Below are 23,668 nucleotides of genomic sequence, written 5' to 3' on the forward strand. Positions count from 1 at the left end.
TTAGGCAAGACTTCCGAGAAAAATTAAAATATGAGTTGAAAATTCCAGGAGCTCAGGGTCATAACTGCTTTCCATACCAATGAATATTCAAGTAACTAACACAGTATCCAGCAAATGATAGAAACGCACTAAGTTTTTAAATGAAGTGGTAATCAGTCAAAGAGAGGTGTGGAGGGCATTTCAGTTAGAAGAAACAGTGTGAGAAAAAGCATGCAAACATGAAACAGTCTGAACTAAGCAGGTAACTATAAGCAGGCAAATAGTATTAGGACCTAAGACTCAAGGCAAGAAGTGATTGGGAATAAAGATGAGATATGCGAACGCCCTGGATTTCACTGAGGTTCTGAAACACAAACAATGTTGGTGGTCAAAAAATGTTTAATATGGTAATGTAAACAACTGACTTTATTCTTCAAGAGATACAACGCACTACGCGAAAGAAGAGGAAGAGATTAATTGCAATTTACAACTGCCAAGGGAGAACATGGTACTTATTAAATTTATGCTAAATCAATGATATTGTTATCACACTGCCCATTTCTTTATGAGTTACAACAGTCCCAAGTCAAGAGTATAAAGTGTCCATATGGAGTGAGGGCTGCTGGATAATGTGAGAGGAAGAAAAGATAATCTAGCTCTTGATTTTGTGTCCAAATAATATAAATAAGTAACTTAAATTATACTAGCTGGTTTACAATTATTTGACTACAGAGTCTCAAAAATAACATATAGTATATGAGTCCAGTACATAGAAAATACTAAAAAAAAAAAAAAATCTGTGAAGGTACACATGAAATAAATAGCCCCTCATTAACTGCAAATTCATGATTAACCCATCACATGATAGAACAAACTAATGAGTTACTCTAAGAAAGTGGTGGGTAGGTAGTACAGTCATAACTCCTAAAAAAAAAATTGCTAGCTTTGAAAACCTGAAGAATTTCTTGTAAGTGTACCTTATGGAAAGTACAAAATATTTTCAAGTAAGTATTATGTAAATATACAGATATGCAAGTTCCATTTTTGGCTAGTTAAAGCAGCATTTAAAATGAATTTTAAGAATGTTAACAACTTTAAAAACACATAGGCTGATTTTGCACTAGTTAAGCAAGAGAAGAAAAACTGGAAAGGAAATAGAAAACACATTAGACACAAAAAACTGAAAATACGTTGGCTGCTTGGCTGTCTGCCTGACAAGGCTGTTGCAGTAGAATGACTAGTGATTTGATCCAGACAGGTGAGTCTGAGGAAGTAACACACATATGAACAATACAACTACTAACTGAAAAATCTATAATGAAATATTTCTCCACAGATATGAAGTTCAGAAGGTTTCTGACAATTGCTCTGTAAGTTAGGTAAATATCACTGTCTGATGCTGATCAAACTGGCCAGATGTCAAAGTATAACTGAAAAAGAAAAAATAGATAAAGATATTTCAAAAGAACAGCACATATCTCAGATCCAAAGCACCTATTAAAGGGAAGAGAGGCCCTTCATCTGTGTGGTTTCTAGTTCAATCATATCCAAAGACTCAAGAGGCAGTGACTTTTTAACATGGGTTAACAGAAATAAAAGTTAATCTGCTCAGACAAAATTCTTTCCTAATGAATCACTGCCCTTCAGTTAGCTCTTTTATTTAACATTTACAAAGGTTGGTATTGACATTTACTGTATGTCACTGCCAGGGGACCAAGCTGTGTCTATACTTAGAAATAACACAATGGAGATGAGGTGGAGTCATAATCAATGCTGAAGCTTGCCTTCCTTGTACTGCCAAATACACCCTGGCCTAGCAGCCTCATCCTAAATACTGCAGAGCCAATTAAATCGATCACTGTATTGAATACAAGATAAGCCTTCTGCACTGCAAGAAGTGAAAGAACAAAGATAACAGAAAAAAAAATGATTCAATAAAAATTATCAACAACAAAACTTTAATATGATTCCCTGCTATTTTTCAGTGGACAGATTATGTAGTTGAATATGATCTCTTTACAAAATAAAAACAATTTTTTTAATATCTGCAAGTTTTCCTAAATCTTTTGCGATCTGTAAAACTGCTTTTGAAATTACACAATTGTTTTAGCAATAGTTCTCATATTAAGAGCTGCAGGATTCAAATGGAAATAAAATGACCTTATCCAAAACTGAGGGAAATGTTATTACAAATTTTGATTTATCAATAACAGAGAATGTTTATTGAATACTACCAATGTGCTTAGGTAGTATGTTAAGCTCTTTGCACTGAGTACGTCCTTTAATTCTCAAACCAATCCTGTAACTTAAGCATAATCACTATCCTCCATTTATATATAAAGACCCTAAAGAAACCAGAGCCAGAAGTTTGAACCTAGGTAGTCTGACATCAGTCTTGCTGCAGGAAAGTAGCTCTTACTTACAGTAATGAAGTAGTTTTGTTCATTCAAAGCAGATTTTAAAATGATACTAATGTGAGAGGTCATTTTCTATCAAAGTGAGTAATACCTAATTATAAACATGATTTTTACTATAAAGAAGAAATTAGTATGCTTTTTTCCTACCTTTTTTATCTTATTGGGTTTTTAAAGATGCTGGCAGTTGAATTTCAATATAAAGCATGTTTTTCTACTTTAGTTCTATTTTTCCTCATAAATAAAACTTGTCATTAAAAGAGTAAACTTATATGGTTAGTTAGCAGTTTGACACTGAGGCCAAACAATGATAACACATTCTTTGGAATGTGGAAACTTTGAAATTTGGGAACTTAGTACTTAAATCAACTCACACTCAGAAAAGGTAGTCAAGAAAAGTTGTTAATAAATCATTTCATCATATTGTCCCCAGACTTCTTCTCAATTACTCTATCACAACTAAACAAAATACCTGCTTCCCAGCCATTAAATTATGTAGGAAAAAATAAAATAAAGCTGCAGTCTAATTAAAATGAGAATGGCAATGACTATATAAACTATTCTAAACTATAATCTCTCAGAGGGCAAGATCTTATAGTTCTCACATATCATCTAAACAAAGAATTATTAAAAGAAAATCCATACTTGGAAAATATTATGCAACACTGTCTACCAGAGGAAAAAAATAAATAATTTATGAACCACCGAGTCCCATAATCTTATTTATAAACTAGCTATGTTAGGAACCTGGAATATATCCGTATGTGAGAAAATATTCATATGTGGAACCCAGGTTAAGTATAGTACGATGGTTTAAAAGCATATGCTTTGGAGTCAAGGAGACCAACATCTCCCTATCACTACTAACAGTATTAAGTAAGAAAGTACTTAATCTTGTTGTGCCTCAGTTCCCTCATCTGTAAAATGAACATAACAACACCAATCTCATATGTTTTTCCTGAGGATTAAATAAGACAATGTTATAGAAACACTTAGAACAGAATCCAACATAGTGAGGTCCTGTGTAAATGGTAATCTGGGAACTGAACAGGAGATAAGAAAGATGGCATTTTCTTCCTTCTTTTCTGAGTACAGGTGGGAAAAGTATAACTTTTTCTTCTTACATTTCACTATATAATCCTCTCCTATTACCTAGCATCCCCCTGCTCTGCTGGTGCCCAGAGTACTCAACACTTTACTATAGATCCCTTCAGTGATTTGTCATCCACGGTATATCACACTCTAAAATGACTGAATTCCCTTTTCTCTCAATTAAAACTTGTCTGCTAGGAATTAAGCAATCCAACTTGACTAAGTTTGAATAACACATTAACATTCTGAAAGATTATGCTTATTAACCCAAATCAATTGCTAGTAGAATATAAGGCACTGAGTTAAAATTTAGGCAAAAATAGATGGAACAGCCTTTCCTAAGAATTTGCCTACAGACTTGCTCCTTTAAGTCATTTCTACTAGTCACAGCTTCTCCCAACGTAAGCCAATGTCCATCATGTTCTGAGTATTTTCAAAATAGATCTTGTAGGTAGTACAAAAAGGACAATGATGTAGACAGATTTATGATAGCTTCTTGTCATGAAAAAGTGAAATTCATAATTAAAGATTTAAAAAAGTATTCAAAGTGAAAATTATATTTAAGTAAATGAGTTGAATTTTATTTTTCTTTTCCCAATTAAATCAAATGAACTATGTTCCTACAGAATGATCTAGAACTTAATGTCCAGACAATATTGTATTTTATACACATCATAAGTTTATTAAATACAAAGTCTGAGTCCAGAATAGTTCTTTGGCAGATAATGTTGTCTTTTTCATCTTGGTTCCCATACTCATAAGCACAGTGTTTAACATATAGAAGGCACTCAATAAAATATGAAGATACACGTGGTGTATTAAAACTCTTAGAACTATTACAATTGTGCTATACCAAACCAATTTCATAAAAATGAACTGCCTGCCTATTGGTTTTCCACAGAAAATCAAAGCCACCTAGGCCTTACTGAAAGGATGGAACCTCAACTACTACACTCCAAAAGACAGCAATCTAAGCTGCTCTACTGCAGCTCCTCGGTATCTGAACAGCCACTGAGATCAAGTTGAAGTTTGGCCATGCACAGTCACTCACAGTTAGTGGAGAGCTGAGGGCATTCCAAGCGAATTACTTCCTACCTCCAAGTAATCTGCCAAAATAGTTATCCACCTTCAGGGCACAGTTAACCCAGGGCTTGTCCCTGAAAAAGCTACCTAAAGCTTGGCTCCTTTGCCCTATGGTGTCAGATCACTAAAAATTTAAGTGAAATCAGGTCACATGGCCAGTCTGGCGTGGAGGATGGTCCTAAGACCTAGGACTTCCTGCTCAAATCTAGGGAGCTAGAACCCTCAGCTGCGAGAAGGTTCATGCTTTGGAACTGAAAAATTCCCAGTGCAACTCTCATTTCCACCTTCCCAAGATTTGATGAGGAGCAGAGGATTTCCCTTCCTTCTAAATCACATTATGGAAAGTATATACACTCCAGAAATATTCCTGTGATCATCCTTAAGGGTTTTAGTGCTTTCTTTATGGTATCTAAAAGAAGTAGAGGGGTTAGCCCATTATTCATATGCAACTTTTGGTAAATCCTCTGTTTTGGCCCTCTCCCCATTTACAAAGTGTTTATTCTTTTCAAGACACATAAATCAAACCTACCAATTCCTCTGTGCCACGCAGGCAAACTATGAAATCTTATCAAGGTCTGCTAATGAAGCCTCTCTGAGTCATCTTCACTCAATCAGAGTATACCAAGGGTCTCAGTTTGAATTACCTCTCTCTCTCTTTAGGTATTAGGAAGGATAAGCAAGTGCCACTACCCGCCTAGTGAATCCAAAATTTCTTTTTTATGCCTGCAACAAAACCCTAAGAAAAGCTGTAGGTACTATGATTTCACAGAGTTTGGCCTGAAACTCCCTGGGATTCAGCTGTTCCATGCCTCTGCCCAGGGAGAAATAACAAGACATTCCACTAAGAAGCCAACCAGAAGCAAATGAATTCAGGCCTAGCCAGCTCTGTCACAGGTGAGCTCCATCTTTAAAAAAAAAAAGAAAAAAAAGTAGAACAGGATCAGAACAAGCCAGAAAAGGGAGGACATTCAAATATGCCTTCATCTTAAGACCCTACACATGGGACTAACACTAAACATACTGCATCTGGGACAGGATATTAATGTGTTTTTCATTCACTGAAACTCTACATTTCTGTTCACAATTTTAGCCCAGTAACCCACACACTGCAATCTGAATCTCCTACTATCACAATCAACTCTTTTTTTTTTCTTTTTTTCTTTTTACTTAACAACTCAATAAATGTTGGGTGAGGCTTCCAAGTACCTTAATTTTAACATCTCAGTTTCCTCATTTATACGAGATGAATCAAGTCCGTTTTTAGCTTTCCACAGCCAATGCATTCATTCTATCTACGCCCAGCCCAAATAGCCTATAAACACAGACTGAGCCTCTCAAATTAAAGGATCTGTGGAACTGGAAAGAAGGCAGCAGACTATATTACTACTCTTGCATTTTTTTTCTTTCTTGTATTCAAAAGTCTCATTTTTCCCAATTAAAAACAAATAAACTTTCAACCAAATTCCCAAGAGCCTAGTCATAGAGAGAGGAAATAAGTAATGGGCACTATAGAAAAATGACTCCAGTTTCTCAAGTGCATAAGCATTTGTTTAGATTCTGTTTTAAAAGCAAGAATGTCGTACACATTAGATCAGAGGCTGTTAACACGGGCAAGAAGATTCAGCATCTTATAGTTTCATGCTATTTGTGATGCTACTCTATTCTGCCAGTGCTTTTAAAGGCAAAAGCATGATACTTTCCCCTGACTATAGTACACTTAAATGTTTTAAAACAGAATTCTGTAAAATAAAGTCTAAGTAATCAGATGAACACAAAGTCTTGGGTTTTTCTGGACCCAGATTGATCACGTTAACTAAATCTTTCCTACCGTGTGCTTTACTGACCCTCAGAACCATTATCTTTCAAGGCAATCCATTATGACACTAATCAGATATACTATACATTGTTATGCTACCATGAGTATGCATGGTGAGAAAGCTACATCTTTACAATTTGCTGGGCAATTTAGGAACGATTTTTACTTCTTCCAAATTTCCTCAGTCAGGTTTCCTGTGACACTAAATTATCTCCATATGTTCTCATTACAAATATCAGGACCATTTGAATCTTGAATTAAAATATTACTTAATCGATTTATGCAGCTTGATGGTCATTATACCTTCTCTAATTATGCTTCTTCACAAAGTAATGCTTTCTAGATACCTTACATGTGCATTTGCTTTGATTTGGGATTCCTAATAGTTGATTTAAGTACAACTGTGATTTATAATAACATGTAAGTGATTTAAATAAGAGCATTTAATGACATTAAATAAATCTCATAACTTTAATATTTTTATGAAGAGAGCAAGTTAAGCTACCTTTGACAATTTCTATTTACTGTAATATACAGTAGTATTCAATATTCATCTCAAAACAACCTAAAACACTATATATGACAAATAGGTTATGGCAAATAATCTAAGCTGGTTTAATTAGTTAATAGTTAACCTAGGCCATAGGTTCAAATTAACTAAATATAAATTAAACTATTTGATGTTAAGAGATAGAAAAATTCCAATATTCTTATAGAAAAGCCTAGGCTAACTAAAAATAATTACAGAATTATTCTTTAAATAGTACAGAATTTAATAGATTGTCCTGTTTACAATATTAATAATCATCACCACTGTGCATACTTCCAACTAACTGCTTCAAAGGAAATAAGAAATATATATTTTAAAAAATCAGATGTCCCATTCCCTTCCTAAGATAGGATCTTAGTATCTTTACAATAGCTGACATCTTAGCCCTTCTAGCTTTCCCCAGCTGACCCTGCACACTGAAGCACAGCTACAAATGCCCAGAGAAAGAAGACCCACTGGGAAAAATTGTACTCTGCTCAGCTTTGCATGCATCAGTGGGCTTCACACTAGATAAATATACCCCATAGCCAGATTAACTGACACACTGAAGTAAAAAGGGAAATCTGAGATTTAGCCACTTTATCTTAAACCTCTTTTTAAGTAAGGGGTAGTTTGTTTTTACTTCAGCTTTTACATATACAAAAAAGTCTGCCCCCAAGGACTCATCCACATTTCTAATAATAATCATTTTTAAAGTATTTCTAAAAACCTTAATTTACAGTGCATGATATTTTATTATGATTTTAAAAGATTCAGAATTATAGCCTCTGTTTTTCACAAATGACACAAATTTTTTGACAACACAGAACCAAGTTTTGGAAAATTTATTATTGGCTCTTTGTACGCATATTTAAAACAAGACTTCTCTAAAAGCTTAGAAAACAATTTGACAAATTAGGTAGAATCCTTAAAAATCCAAGGGGAAGTTATGAATTAGCCTACTGATGTTTTTCTCAACTCCAGTTCCAAGAACCCTCCACAGTTCTCCCCCACATTTACCTCAAGAGACTCTAAGCCAGAACTCCCTCTAAGGTGTTGTTTGTCTAAAATACCTAACCCCAGGGATCACCAGAATAGCCTCACCTAGATTCTCAAACTCTTCCAGGGGAGCCAGCTTCCTGTGACTGGTGAAAAACTGAAAACTACAGAAGAGTTTCCTAAGTAGGATTAGCATTTTAGAGGAGAGGAGAGAGTTTTTCACATCTAATTGAGATTATAAATGGCAGTCAACTTAATCCTCAAACCTCATTTCTCAGTCAAGTAAAAGGGAGAACAGGCCCAGTCAAAATCCGTTGTTGTATCTTTCTACTTTGCCTCCCAGGGAAAGAAAGGTGTCAAGGATCAGCTCTAGGCAAAATTTATCACGAAAAAATTAACTTTAGGACCTTCTAATATTTTTCTCTGACATGCTTCCTACTACCTTTCCCTCACCCCAAGTCCTCTTGCTAATACTTTTCCATGTAAATTCTCAATTCTGAAATACAGATTATCTTGCTTTCTAAATATTCCCAAGTTGTTTATGTCCTCAAGAACACACATAAGGCTTTTGGCCTTTGATGTTTCCCACTCCCTATTGCCCAAAGGTACAATAATGCTGTGCACACAAAGTGAAGGACAAATGTTGATGAAAAGATTCTTCTTCTTACTTGCTAATAGTTGTACAGTTTCCTAAAAAGAAAAGTTCAAGAGACATTCCAGCCTTAGAAATACATGGATTTTGGGGCTTTGCTGGTGGCGCAGTGGTTGAGAGTCCGCCTGCCAATGCAGTGGACACGGGTTCCTGCCCCAGTCCGGGACGATCCCACATGCCGCAGAGCGGCTGGGCCCGTGAGCCATGGCCGCTGAGCCTGCGCGTCCGGAGCCTGTGCTCCGTGATGGGAGACACCGCAACAGTGAGAGGCCCATGTACCGCAAAAAAAAAAAAAAAAAAAAAGAAATACATGGATTTTCAGTGATTTAATAGGCCACAAGGGTGACTATTTTGGTCTAAATTTCCATTATAAATGTTTCTAGAAAAATAATCTCTGCACATCCTTGACCCTTCTCTTCCTCCTGTATTTCCTAACCTACTTTCCTATAATTTTTTATTTCCTTCAATTAATTTGTGTGTTCAGTCATCTATTTGTATATACTTTTTAATTAAAACTTTTCTTTTGAGGTAACTATAGATTTACATGCAGCTGTAAGAAATAATGGAGAGATCCTGAGAACTCTTTACATAATTTCCTTCATCTTAAAATATCACAACCAGGATATAAACATTGCTACAATCCACTGATCTTATTCAGATTTCCTCAGTTTTTAAAAAATCTGTGTGCACACGTGGTGTTGGTCCTATACACTTTCATTAAACATGCAGGTTCACGTATCCACCACCATAATCACGATACAGAACGAGGATTTGTCCTGTTGTTCTTTATAACCACATCCTCCTGTCTCCTTACCCTCTGGCAACCAACAATTTGTTCTCAATTCTATAATTTTGCCATTTCAAGAGTAGTATATAAATGGAATCACACAGTATGTAATCTTTTGAGAGTGGCTTTTTTTCATTCAGCCTAATTTACTCAACATCAATCTAAATCATTGCATTGATTATAGTTCATTCTTTTTTATTGCTGCATAGTATTTCATGGTATGAATATACCACAGTTTCACCATTTACCCAGTGAGAGACATTTGGATTGTTTCCAGTATGGGCTATTATGAATAAAGGTGCTATGAACATTTGTGTTCAAGTTTTTGTGTAAACATAAGTTTTCATTTCTCTGGGATAAATGAGTACAACTGCTGAGTTGCATGGTAACTGCATTTTAGTTATATAATGAACGGCCAAAGTGTCTTCTAGAATGCCTATACCATTTTACATTCCCAATGTATATTTTCCTTTACATCCTTAGGTTAAATTCCTCACTGGCAGAGTTACACAGAGCCACAATGTATTTTTTTAATGGGTGTCATCTTCATAAGTATATTTGGGGCACTGCTTTCCTTCTAAGTGATCATCGTAAATTGGAAAGTTAAAAGCACATTCTATGAAGAAAAGAGTTGGGAAGTTCAGATGTACTGCAATGTCCTAAAACTGTCCAGTGCAGCAAGTTTGACCAAAGGAATCAGGGACAGATTTTTTTTTAAAGATATAAACAGATACAGAGGATACATATAACAACATGCAAATTATGAGTGCATACATACGTATATCCCTCCAATATCTCTAGGGAAAAGTAAATTACAAACAGACACCTGCTACTATGCCAGTACTTGAAGATGCTTTCTACTAACTTTGTAAAACACCTAAAGATAATACTTACAAACTTTTTTTAGAAGACGCATGTTTGAAATCTTACTGTAAAATGAATTAAAACAAAAGCTTATATTTAATGTGCTCCTATCTTGTCTAAACATACAAGTGTGTATGAGTGCATGCACACACACACTCACACACCAGGAGTAAAACTGCTTTGCCCTTAATGCTGTCACTGAAGGACTGCATAATTTAATTTCCTTGAAACGATTAACCTGTATGAAAGGAAAATAAAAAGTAGATGGGAATTCTTTGGTGCAAGCATATTTCATTTCATGTAAACCTAAGAAGATATTTATAAAAATTATCACATAAGTATAGCACTACATTTTCTTAAATCTTCCAGGTAAAAGAGAGCCTTAAATTGAAGACGAATAGCATATCAAATCAGAAATCTCAAACACAAATCATTAAGCCCTGTACATGAAAAAATTTAATTATATACTCTATAAACTGCAACAAAAATCCATAATTTACATTTATCTTATCAAAAATGTTCAGATACAAGCTAGAAAATGTTATAATATTTTTATTGCACACATTTTTGGGGATATCCCCCACTTGGGAGTGCAGACTCTTACTAAATCAACAGTACTTTTCTGATGATCGTGCCATTCTCACATTATCCTCTCATCACAGGTTCTCTCTATACACTCTTCTCCACAGTTATTCTCTGAAGATTTCTCTCTGAAAAGCAGCCGCACTGCCACATTGCCACCAAACTGCCTAATTTTCACCTTTTCCTCTCCTAATGTGGTAGGTTCAATTCACTACAGTTACGGTTTTACATTACTATTTTGCGAAGTAGATATTTTAAAAATTCCAGATTATAGAAAACTAAGGGAATAACAGGATTTCAGATGAAGAAAATCTGACATTTGCCTAAAAAAGCAACTATCAGTACCACACTTGAAGACAAAACAACAGGAAAACAACTCACCTAGTAAGTAACTTACCATTCTGTACAGAGGCAATGAAGCCCTGGAAATTTTAGAAATAATTCACCACCACCACAACCACCAATCACCACGTCTGGATATTAAAAAAAACAGAAACACAAAACAACCCTGGTACACTCCACAGAATTTCACATATATGATTTATTACCTAATCAAAAAATTGATATTGCTACCATTTAAAGTTTTTTTTATTGTAAATTATCTAGAACAAGATTGGCCAACTACAGCCTGTAGAGTAAATCCAGGCCACCAACTGTTATTTTTATAGCCCATGAGCTAAGAATAGTTTTTTACATTTTTAAATGGTTATATAAGTACCTACACATACTATCACTGATTTTGCCTTCTGGGCTGCAAACTCTAAACTATTTACTATCCAGCTTTTTGCAAAAAGGTTTGCTAACCCCTGATCTCAGGGATCAGTATAGAAAAAATGTAATATAAATTAATAAAATTTATAACTATAAATAAAATGAATTGATTTAATTTTCAGCAAGCCGAAGTGGCCTTGAACTCTACTCTCATTTAATTGTGACTCCCTAGAAATTTCATACAATCTGAGGAGTCTGACAAGCCCCCAGAGGTATTCTCAAAGTGAAAAACAAGTAAGTAATTTAAGAATGACTGTTACATACTTCACCACACTACACCATGCATATGCCAATAACCAAAAATATTTTTCAAGAGAACAGTATTACATAAAAACATAGCCATACATATGAGAAAGCCCCACAATACAGGTAGAACAGCAAATTCTACTATTCTTAAAAACCTTAAATTCCAAAAAACACCACCAAAACAAACCCAACCTGGAAGTCATAGAAAATGTGAGCTATGAAAAACAAAGGCTGAATTTTGTAAGAAAAAAAGGAATAAGCTGAGATGTGAGGTGATTATAAAAATAGTGGATTGACACTCAAATTAAGCAACAGTTTTTACTTAAAATGTAAGGCTTATTAAATAACAGCCACATAGTACAAAGACTATACAACTGAATGGTAACTACCATGAATACCTTCAAACAATAACATTTCTATAATTTAAACCAAAGCAATTTCAAGATATGCTTTCAAATTCTTAAAAAATTCACTTTTATTTTGTGGCTAATTAAAGCTTGCATAAACATTGTGACCACTAACCAACCTAGTACTGAGTCTTCACTTTAAAAGAGGTTCCAGAGTTTTCAAGGTAAAAGGAGTACCAGTCACACCTCTCTCTACTCCCAGTCCTTATGACAATCATGTATTTTTCAACACTCCCAACTGAGAATCTCTAAGCTAGATGACCTCTAAGATCCATTCCAGTGAAAATATTCTATGAGAATTTTAGTTAATATGTAAATAGCATTTATTTTTAACAAAATGCTCAGAAAACCTATAGTAAATGATAAAGACATTATTATAACCATAAGCAGTGAATCTGAAATATTACCACATCAAAGACACGGTCTGATAATGCTGCTCTAGGACTTTTCCTAATCAAAATATGTCCCAAATTCTCAACTGTGTGCCATGGTGTGGTTCTGAGATTATACACATCAAGGAAAACTGTCGGGTTTACAGAAATTCCTTAATGAAAAAAATCATTCTTTTGTTCTCTAGTAACCAAGCAGCCACAGCCCCTGTCATCCACCCTACCATAAAGAGAACTCAGAATATCCTCAGAGTTCATGTTCACTTGGTGAGAATCAGACACAAACAATGGGAAGATTCAAGGAAGAACCACATATCAGATCTGTGCCACTGACCCACTATAAAACTCTGCAGATCAGTAAAGATTACTGTTGACCACAGAGCATAAACACATGAATGATGATGAACAAATGGATTGGGTAAATAAATAAAAATAAAGGTGATCCTCCTTACATAAGTCCCTGGAGATACCACTTTGCAAGACTGCAGAGTTAAGCCAATGTTGTGGCCTGATGAAAATATTCACTAATGACCAGATAACTTAGAAAAAAATACCAGTGAAATATCGCTCACAGATAGTGTGCCTACCTCAGGTCTGAGTCAATGGCATTGTTGGTCAATCTTTTGCTAAATAACCCATAATACAAAGCAAATACAAAAGAAATTCACTGAGAGTTGAATATCATGCAAGAGACTAAAAATTTCACAAAGTCCTTTAAACTTATGCTAAAGAGTCATTTAACCAAACACAAAAGCCATTGACAGATTAGGACCTAACTGAATTAGAGTCAGTTAATAACTGAAGAGAAAATCAACAAGGTTCAAATGTGAAATAAAAGACATTTCTATAATGCCATACAATTTTCTGAAGAAAAAAATACACCAAAAAATTCAACAATTAATTAATTCTTTGTTCATTTAAAATCTAGTAGATTTTATGGTTTTGTTAATATTACTTTCTAATTTTAGCTTTAGTTTTCAAAATAAAGCCCCAAACATTTTTTCCCTCTATCTTCCAAAATCTTGACATCTCTTTGAAGCAATTATTTAATTCTCTTAAATAATTCACACCAGGACTAATTATTCTTAGATAAAAGGGACCTGAGTCTATACAGGAGTACACCTGAAACTCTGGAACCTCTTTCAAAGTGAGGTACTAGTTTGGTCTCTCCCAGACTGGGTAGAAAAGAAACCATTAGCTCATCTCTGGCTTTCTGGATAGGTTTCAGAAAGAACGGCTATCAAGTCATTTTAACTATGAAAAGAGGCTGCTTTTCAGGCTGAGGAGGCAGGGTAGGGACATGGAAAGAAATGATGTTGTCAGGAACAGAGTATTACAAATAAAATGCATATATGCATTGAAAGAAAACATCCCAAACCACTAAGGAATAAGGTAACCTGTAATATGGTAGCCAGAAAGGACAATGTAAAACAATTTGGAAAGACTGGAGGTAGGACCTGGAAGTAGACAGCAAGAGACAAGAACACCGCACTCTACCCTTTCCCACTTTTCAAATCTCCTCTCTGCCCAATTTGCCTCTCCAGTTTTATATCATTCTCTTAACACTTTCAAGGGGAAAGAGGGGGATCAGATGACAGTGATTGAACCCCTGGATCCACCATGCCTAAAATCAATCTACTCCTAGTCATTTGGGATAAGAAGTCAATAAATACCACTTTTTGTTGAACACAGTTTAAGTTAATTTCTGTTATTTATAAGATATTTTCACACAGGGCAGAATAAAGAGATGGATGGGTACACACGAAGGAGAAAGAAAAAGGTGTTCAATAATTCAGACTGGTTAATGAGAGTCTAAGCAGTAGCAAGAGGAAGAAAAAGATATAAAAGCTGTAATGTAGAAAAAGGAGCAAATGAACAAATGGTTGAGGTAAAAAGAAAAAAAAAAAGCAGTGCAGTAGAAGGGGGCTGTGAGCTAAGTTAGAATCAAGAGGGTTAGATCCCTGTTTCCTAATTAACGACTCATTTCATTTTTCTTGGTTTTGGTTTCTTCAATAACTAGGTCTGGTTCACTCAAGTTTTTTCCAGTCCCAACATTTTGTGTTTGTAAGCATCTAAAGATCAGAGAACGTAGATCAATGAATAATAACTCATCCTTCGTTGAGACTTGGGGTTAATAAAATACTGGACAACGTATGAAGGCCTAATCCTTATGAAATACTGTCAAACCAGACAGTAAGCTATACTGTTTCCCCTAAGCACAATTATAATCATTTTCATTATCTCATCTATCGGAAGAATTTCTGTACGTCAAAGTTAGAGATCTTTTTGAAGGCAGGGTTCTATTACGTTTTGATATCCTGAAAATGATGATTCTACACTTTTTTGTAACTCTAGGAGATTTCTGGAGTAATCATAAAGTATAGTGTAGGCAGAATCAAGTACACAAGAGTTTTCTTTGAAATTTGGTTGTTTGAAATACTGAATATATAGGAAAACAGTGTACTTGGGTTTAAATTCCCAGACAAGCCCAGAGAAACTTATTTAATCCACAATGAGATGAAAATAAAATGCAGTAGCTGCTAACAGAGGGGGGCCCTTTAAACTCGGTCAGGTAAAGAAGGTCAGGGCTGAGCAAACAGACTCTAACAACAATGGAAGGACTGTTGGTTTGTTTATAAGTCAAATACTTACAAAACAGAGGTTTAACAATGCAACAACTGGACCCAATCTGTTAAATTAGCTAAGATGCCTAAAATGACTTATAAAAGTATACCCAGCAGTATTATTAACCTTGTGCTACTTTACATTTCAAAGAACTCTCATATTTTATCTTTTATTTTTCCCTTAACACAACCTACAAACATGTCCCAGTGTGTGCTCCATAGAAAACTAGTTTCCCATAGGCTAATGATGCTTTTTTACAAAAAGGCTTCTGTGCATCATCTGATTCTGGAATGTGATGGGCTAAACATAATTAAATAAGCTCCCCGCCTTATTTTCCCAAAGTACAATCCCTTTAATACCCCAAAGTACAATCTCAATCTCTAAGAGGGGGCATGTGATATATAATGCTTTCCAAAGTTATGTCCCTATGGAACTCTTTTTCATAGTCACCTCTCAAAAGCAGTGTCTCCATACGTATAGTTTCGGAAAATGCTCAGCTAGTGCAACCCTGAAGGCATCATGTAGAAAGAACCAGTACCTTACATGTCTAACGTGCCTAGTGGAAGAACACTGGGAGTCAGAATACATGGGCTCTACATTCAGTTTTGCCGCTTATTGACTCTGTGACCTCAAGAAAAAACACAATTTTTTTGTACCTTATCATTATGTACCTTTATCATTTGCAAAATATCAATTACAACTCTAGTTGCAGCCTTTTCCAGGGCTGAATAAAAGATATTACATGAGATTATAGAATTATAAAATTCTAGAGCTACAGAAGACCTTTGAGACTATACAGCAATACCTTATCTGAAAGGTGAAGGTTATTTTTCAGGATCTGGATTAAAATCCAGACCTCTTTAACTCTCAGCCCTGTATTTTTTCCTATACCACCACATGTTGCTTCCAGTTTTTAAAAGATACAATACTAGCAAAACATCTCTAGAGGCAACATAGGTCTCAGAAAGGAACACAAATGAAGGTCTCAGAAAAAAGGAAAATTGAAGGTACTATCTTAAGTTTCCCATTGACAATACATGCACACACCACCTAAAATAAGTAAAGCTTTGATAGACATGGAGGAGTAGATAGAGTAGTTTATTCCACAATAACTTGGGAATCAAAGGGAGGCAATTCTATAAAATAACTTGCCTTTATGTCCAATTAATAAACTACTCCTACCATCACCGAAAATACATCTAATCAACAACAGGTAAAGGAAAGCAAATATACTGAAATTAATGAAGGGCCCAAGGGTGGAGAAATGGACCAAAGCTGGAAGAGGACAGAAATAAATAAGACTCTTTGGTGATACTACTGCAATTTACTGCTATTGTCAAAGCTTTGCAGTTTTACTATAGTAGCGTACAGAACTGTTTGATGCTAATTACTTAGTGATGTGCCAAAAGGATGTACTTATTTCACTTGAAACATAAGAAAAACACCCTTTTCCATATTGATAAATCAACAGGATAATTCTGGAATTCATTAAAAAGAAACACTGTTTCAACATGAGTTTTACTTCCCATGTAAAACACTTCAAAATATCTAAATGAATACAGAAGTGCATGTTTCTGTGGCAAACTGTTCATTACTGAATCATTATCAACCCTTGTTAGATAAAATTTCTCATTTTTGCAATGTACAAAATCATTAAAGTATTTGAGAGCTCCATCATGAAAGATAGTAGCACTCTACAATCCACTATTTCTTTAGGCAAATATGCTTATTGCTGAACACAATACGAAAAATAACAACATTCCCTAGACACACAATTCCACCCCCCCTTAGATGGTGTTTTTATATGTTGACAGCAATGATGAAACATGTTACAGCTTTCCAGTTAGCTTTAACTGTTTCTGAGCACTCATCATTCACAGAATCACTCTGAAGTTTTTACCTATTATGACAACTAGGTATCAATAGTTCCAAATGCTTGCTAATACTGCCATGCACATCTCAGGTCTGCTTTAACAATGCAGGTTTTTAGCCTGAAAACTCCCCTAAATTATCAAATGGCTAACAAAGTTAATCTATCCACCGTAACTCTACTGAGTGCTATAAACCCATATTTGGGGGTATCTAACAGTTCAATTACGTCAAGTCACATCAAGTGGGACTGCCTGTTGCTGTATGGAGGTGCTCCACAATTTAAAGGATATTCATTTCCAAAAGCTTTTTAGATTTTGCAGATTGCTTAGACTCAACTGTTAGATATCTCATTTGATCATTTGTACTGAAAATAAAAGGAAGGAAGTGTAGTAAATCAGATATTCCCAAAACCAGTGAAATCCTTTTGAACAATATCTGCCTAATCTTCTTCAGGGTCATTTTCCCCTTTCTTATAGGTAAATTAACATTTTTAAGATTAGGTAGTTAAAACATACAATGAAAATGTATAGCTGCACCTGGTTAACTGTACAATGTAGTTCAGATGAATGCAGATTTTTCTCATTTGTACTGTGAAGGGATCAATCTGTTTATAAACCTGAGTTTTTTATTTCAAGACTTATTTTAGATGCTGATTTTATACATACGGTATGGGTGATTACTGAAAGTATTCTAATAATTATCTGTAAACTGAAGAAACTAACAAGCACATGTTCATAATTGCTCCAACTAAGAAAATGTTACCTCAAACTGAATTACAGAAATATTTTTAGTCAACAACTACTCAGAGCAAGTGACTGACATGCATACTTTTTAGAATTCATTTATTTCCCACACTTACCCCACAATTTTAACAGTCACCTTGGCTCAAAGCTGCACTAATGATGTAATTCTACTGAACTTAAGAGTCATCTCTGTAAGCTAATAAAGGTAAGAACATAAATATAAAAAAGGACAATTTCTGATTTTTCACAATTCAGTTATATCTTTAATTAAGAAAGCTTAGTTCAATCTGAAATTACAAAAACACTGACTATAGTTTGCTCTACCATATTTACCATAAATTAAACGCTACTTGGGGAAAAGTTATACTACAAAAGGAAACCATCTGGAGTGTCACATCTACTTTACTTTGATAGTAAGCTTGACAGAAAATTTAGAAGATAGATTACAAAGTTTTCCCTGGCCAAATGCAAGGATAATTATTTTGTTCTATATTTAATTCTGATTTTTACCTGGAATGATAATATATTTAATACCAGGATTTTCATTTTCACTTTCATTTATGTTGAAACAAATTGTCATTTTAAACACAAGTTTTATTTTTACTCGTGTCATACTCAATGATTCTGGCTTCAAAGTGGTAACTGCCTTAGGCAAAATCCACACTGAAATATCAGAATCTATCTCCTCAATACTTTACGGAGGGTAAGGGAAATAAAGACTGTGCTAAACAAAACCATTTATAAAGAAACTGCAGACCACCAGGATTTTGGATTTGGGTAATCCACTTAGATTAGCATGGCTGTCTCTTAAAAGGACAATTCTAAGATCACAATATAGGTCATGTCCTTAAGAAGTAAAGTAATGAAATCAATGTCAATTACACAAACCTTCCATATTAACATGACGCCACTGACAACCAGTAAGACAGATTAAATAAAGCTTTTGTAATGTGCTCAGCCCCAGCATAAACAAGAAGGAAAAATAATGTCATGAAACAGATTCTTTTGAATCAGGTTCTGCAAAAAGGTAAAATTCTCGCTTAATAAAAGAGTGGCATCCAAACTGGGGGGAAAAAATTGGGGGCTTATCATTTCAGATTGAATAGCTATAAACTTTGATATGAGAAAGTGAGAGGGCAGGGGGAGAGAGGAAGGGAGGGCTGGTTTGCAGTGAGTAGGGGGAGATGTAGAGAATGGCTAACCTTAAAGGTTTTGCCAAAAATAATAATCAGGTTTAGGTGGTAGGTAATGTCGTTCAAAGTACAACTTTACTACAGCAGAAGAAAAATTTTTAAATCCCCAATAAGAACCCAAGTGCTTAAAACAAATGCTGCAACACTTAAATATATTATTATGTTTTGATCAAACAGTGTCAAAAGAAATACTGCCCAAAATGAGTAAAATTTGCCTAAAATCACTGCTGTCATATTTTTAATTACCACATATATACAACTGTTAAGACAAATAGTAAATTACAAACAAATGTCTCTGAAATGCTTCCCTGCCCAGAAAGCAGAAAACATAATGCTTGATGGCACAGACACTGCCAAAACTAACAGATAAAACACTGCTGCTTCCTTTTTGATAGCAATGACAATAATGCTCTAATAGAAGGAACCACATTTCTGAACGCTTGCCCCTCAAACTTAGCTGAACAAAGAAAGCCCAGATGCCCCTAGAAACTTAGAAACTTTCTTCTACATACTTAGGTGTCCATCCTGGACAAGGAGATAAAAAATGTCTCTGACCAAAGAGGCTCTGTGAAGACTACTTGCAGAGAAATTACCAACTTACCCATTAGATTTGAGTTCATGAAAGGTGTTGGGGACAAGCCTTCATGGGCCCCTAATCGACTGTCATTCAAGTGATCACTGTAATGAGGGCTGTCTGTAAAACCCTAGAGAAAAAAAAAAAAAGACCGGAGTATTAAAGAGATTATTTGGCAGTCGTGCTAATTGAGCATAATGACACTCATCTAATTAATATACAGACTTACAAATGGTCATTCCTAACCAAGTTTCTGGTTCATTACTTGAAAAACTAAACAGAAGTGCTGCTTTTATTCCTTTTAAGATATTAAAGTCAAAAAATTTCTTTATAGATTAAAAAAAAAATTAGCCCTACAATTTCTTTACAGACAAAAGTAAAGTTCTAAAAGGATGAACTAAGAAAATATATTTCTGAGTTACAATAAATTAGGAAAATGTTTATCTGTATCCTCCTTTCTCTGCCTCCATACCCTATCAATAAAGGGTTGGGCAATTATAAGATTTACTTAAAATATTTTAAAAAATCGACAATCAATATACTAGAAATGAATCCTTTCCTAAATGGCAAACAAATATTTAGCAAAAGAAGATCTGCTTATACTCCTTTTAATACTAGTATAACAAGATATACTCCTACAGAAACTGAGCCATGTAAAAAAGAAAACACAAAGATAGTTAATTTAAATTCTTAAGAATCTAAAAAATGAAATTGCAAACACCATGAAAACAATAAAGCTAATGTTATTATTTCACAATAGCTGTTATTAAATTTATCCTTATAACTTAAAACATGTTTTTTAAAAGTGAAGGAGCCTAAAAGACATGAAAGTTCACAAATACAATAAGTGTTACAAAAAGCTCAGTGGATAAAAGCTGTTCTGGTTCTCAGACTCTTATACATGCTAAATACAGCATCACCTCCAAAATCATATAGTTTCTAAACAAGGCTTTGAACCCCTAGTTAATTAAAACTGAGGTGGTACCCACCCTTTTGCCAACTTAAAACGATTTTAGTAAAGATCAGAAAATCTTACAAGAGGCCCAAACAAGAACAAAAACTGACTGCCCTGGCTTACAGAAACCACCCAGAATCCTCTGGGACTATAAAATCATCAATCAGCGAACATTTATCATTACCCAGACTGCAGGCTAACATTCAAGAAGACATTAATGGGGCTGAAACAGGCCTCACTATCTTTGCAGGCATGCTGTCAGTTCAACCAAAGGGCTAGGAATTGAGGGCTAAATAACTGTCAAATCATTACAATTGCTTGGGGATGCATGTCACAACACCTTCTGCTGTTCTGTTTTAAAACTAATCTGCTGGGAGTGCTAACTCCCAAATGAATCTTTGTTTCATTTTTATCTACTTTTAGAATCACTGATACACATGTGACAGACACTCAAGAAGAATCTTGGTGACACAACTTGGTTATGACCACAAGGGTGTCCTCTGGTAACCACAACCATAGTCCTGTCTGTCACAGCCACACGCAGCAAGAGCTATATACAAAATAGAATGGCTCCCAGCTAAAGTCACTCCTTGGAGTTTACCTCTGTTGCTTAAAATTGAACACCCTTGAGGTGCTAAGTGACATCCTACTATCTCACATTCATCTGGGTGTTTCTCTCTGCCACTCCCTCCCACTGCCATTCTTAGGCATAGAGTCAAAAGAAGACGTTGAAACCTACAAAAAAACCTCACTGAAATATTGTTTATCATTATTAAACAACAGTATTGTTCTTGAAAAATGCAAACATAAATGCATTTGTAGGTCAGCCATGTTGTTCACACTTTATTTGAATGTTAAAGGATAATAAAAGATTAATTTTGCATGTTCTCAATTCTCTTCCTCCTTGAAGTGCAATAAGAACTTTTTTCTTTCATGACTATGAAAATAAAAACATTAAAAACATTTTAAACTATTTCCTAAAGCGCAAGTATATAAATAAATAATATAAATATTATATAATAATATAAATAATAATACAAATAAATCTAAGTTTCAGGGTATCATCAAATAACTGTACACACATAGTGAATTAACTTCACATATAACATATATCACAGTAAGCACAGAGAAGATCTATCTCTAAGCCCCTATTAATATGTGCTCAGAAAACAGAATTATTTTTCTATGAACCATACACAAATAATAGTAAGTACTATCTCTTATCCATTTGCAACCACATACAGCAATGTACAGTATAGAATTTACTACAAGATTATTTCCTAGTCCAATAATAAAATCTGGGATTGTCATATTGTACCACAGAGGAATCTATAAACCTGTGTCATCACATACAAGCAAGATATGAATATGGGCCCTCCATATCTATTTACTCGTAAATTATATACATATACTATTAACCAATATAACAAATTTCAGTAAGTCATAATTTCGTTCATGTAAGATAAAAATTAAATAGAAATTTGAGTATTTTTTCCCACACCTCAAAGTGCACAAAATTCTTTTGAAAAGCCACAGACTAAAAGATAAGAGAGGAACAGTTCTTCATCCACAGATGCAAACTGATGCTGGAGGATGGAACAATGAAACTGGACTCAAAAATGTTTGTCATAGTTTCAGGGACTTCCCTGGTGGTCCAGTGGTTAAGAATCCGCCTTCCAATGCAGGTGGCATGGGTTCGATCTCTGCTCAGGGAACTAAGATCCAACATGCCGCGCGACAACTAAGCCCTCGCCGTAACTACTGAACCCACGTGCCACAACTACTGAGGCTGTGCGCTGTGGAGCCCACGTGATAGAACTAGAGAGCCCATGCACCACAACTAGAGAGAAGGCTGCACACCACAAGGAAGAGCCCTCACGCCACCACGAAAGATCCTGCACGCCGCAACGAAGATCCTGCATGCCACAACCAAGACCCGACGCAGCCAAACAAACAAACAAAGTTTGTCATAGTTTCAGATCTAATGTGTGACAAAACCTCACTTAAAAAACTGGGACTGGCTATTGTTTGAGATTATTCTTATCACTGCTTCCTCATAATAGAAGTGATACCCACCCAGAATATAACTTTTGATGGACCAGGATGAATAGTTACAAAATAATTTATAAACATTTAAATAAGATCAGCTCAGAAAAGTACACAGGTATTTATCAGTCAGCATGTTAATTGTGTCAACTAGCGAGATGATACCTACCCAACAGTGTTTTGCAACCTTCAGTGTTCATATCCATTGACTAGAGATTTTGTTAAAATTCAGATTAAGAAGCATAAGGTCTTTAGTGGGGCCTAAGACTCTGCATTTCTAACCAACAGGTGATGGTGATGCTACTGGCCCATGCACCACACTTCTAGCAGCAAGAACCTAGACAATCTGGAAATAAAAATCTTTTTCATATATGGAAAGGAAAAACTCAAGTCTACATAGGTGATAGCTGAGTTCTCCGCTTCCCCCCAACCAGAACCACATTAAAACACCAGAAGTATCAGGTAAGTATAAATTAGGGAGAAATACCACCGTTAACAAACAATCTAAAGCAATTAGAATAACAAAATGTTTTTATATATGCAGGTAAGTATTCATCCATTTAGTTTTAAGTAGAAGACAGATATCAAATAGAGCCTGAATGAAAGAAATGGGTTGGCTAAACCAGAGTTTAAACAGCAGACCCCTTAAGTACCACATACAGTTAAGTTAAGCAAAGAGCATAGATGTCCATAAGTCGGAAAGGCAAAAAGGCACAATGCAGAATGGAGTTGACAGAAGAGCAAGGAAGGAAGCAGAATAATGCAATGACTAGCTAGAGTATCAAATGGCAGGAGAAAATGAGCAGGAGGTGATTGGCCTGAGGGAGGGGTTGGAGTAACAAGAAAGGAACAAAAGCCAAGCAAGCAATTGTTAAAATGAAGCCCAAGGAGATCATTCAGCGGTATTGATAAGTGAATGCTATTTCAATTCTGGAATATAAAGAAAGTAAACCAGGAATTCCCTGACGGTCCAGTAGTTAGGACTCCGAGCTTCCACCGCAGTGGGCACAGGTTTGATCCCTGGTCGGGGAACTGAGATTCTGCATGCAG

The 23,668-nt window shown here is 35.2% G+C and overlaps 1 protein-coding gene across 4 annotated transcripts in view; it reads right to left on the reverse strand.

Moving 5' to 3' along the window:
• The window catches only part of TCF12 (transcription factor 12), a 380,372-nt gene that overhangs the window by 178,050 nt on the left and 178,654 nt on the right, over positions 1-23,668 (reverse strand). For all 4 annotated transcript variants that reach the window (XM_060005912.1, XM_060005911.1, XM_060005915.1 and 1 more), the window contains one exon: positions 19,645-19,747. In XM_060005912.1, the coding sequence (XP_059861895.1) occupies positions 19,645-19,747 (103 nt within the window). The remainder of the gene's footprint in view (positions 1-19,644; positions 19,748-23,668) is intronic.

The sequence above is a fragment of the Delphinus delphis genome, chromosome 2, assembly GCF_949987515.2.
Source record: "Delphinus delphis chromosome 2, mDelDel1.2, whole genome shotgun sequence".
In the NCBI taxonomy this organism is placed as follows: domain Eukaryota; kingdom Metazoa; phylum Chordata; class Mammalia; order Artiodactyla; family Delphinidae; genus Delphinus; species Delphinus delphis.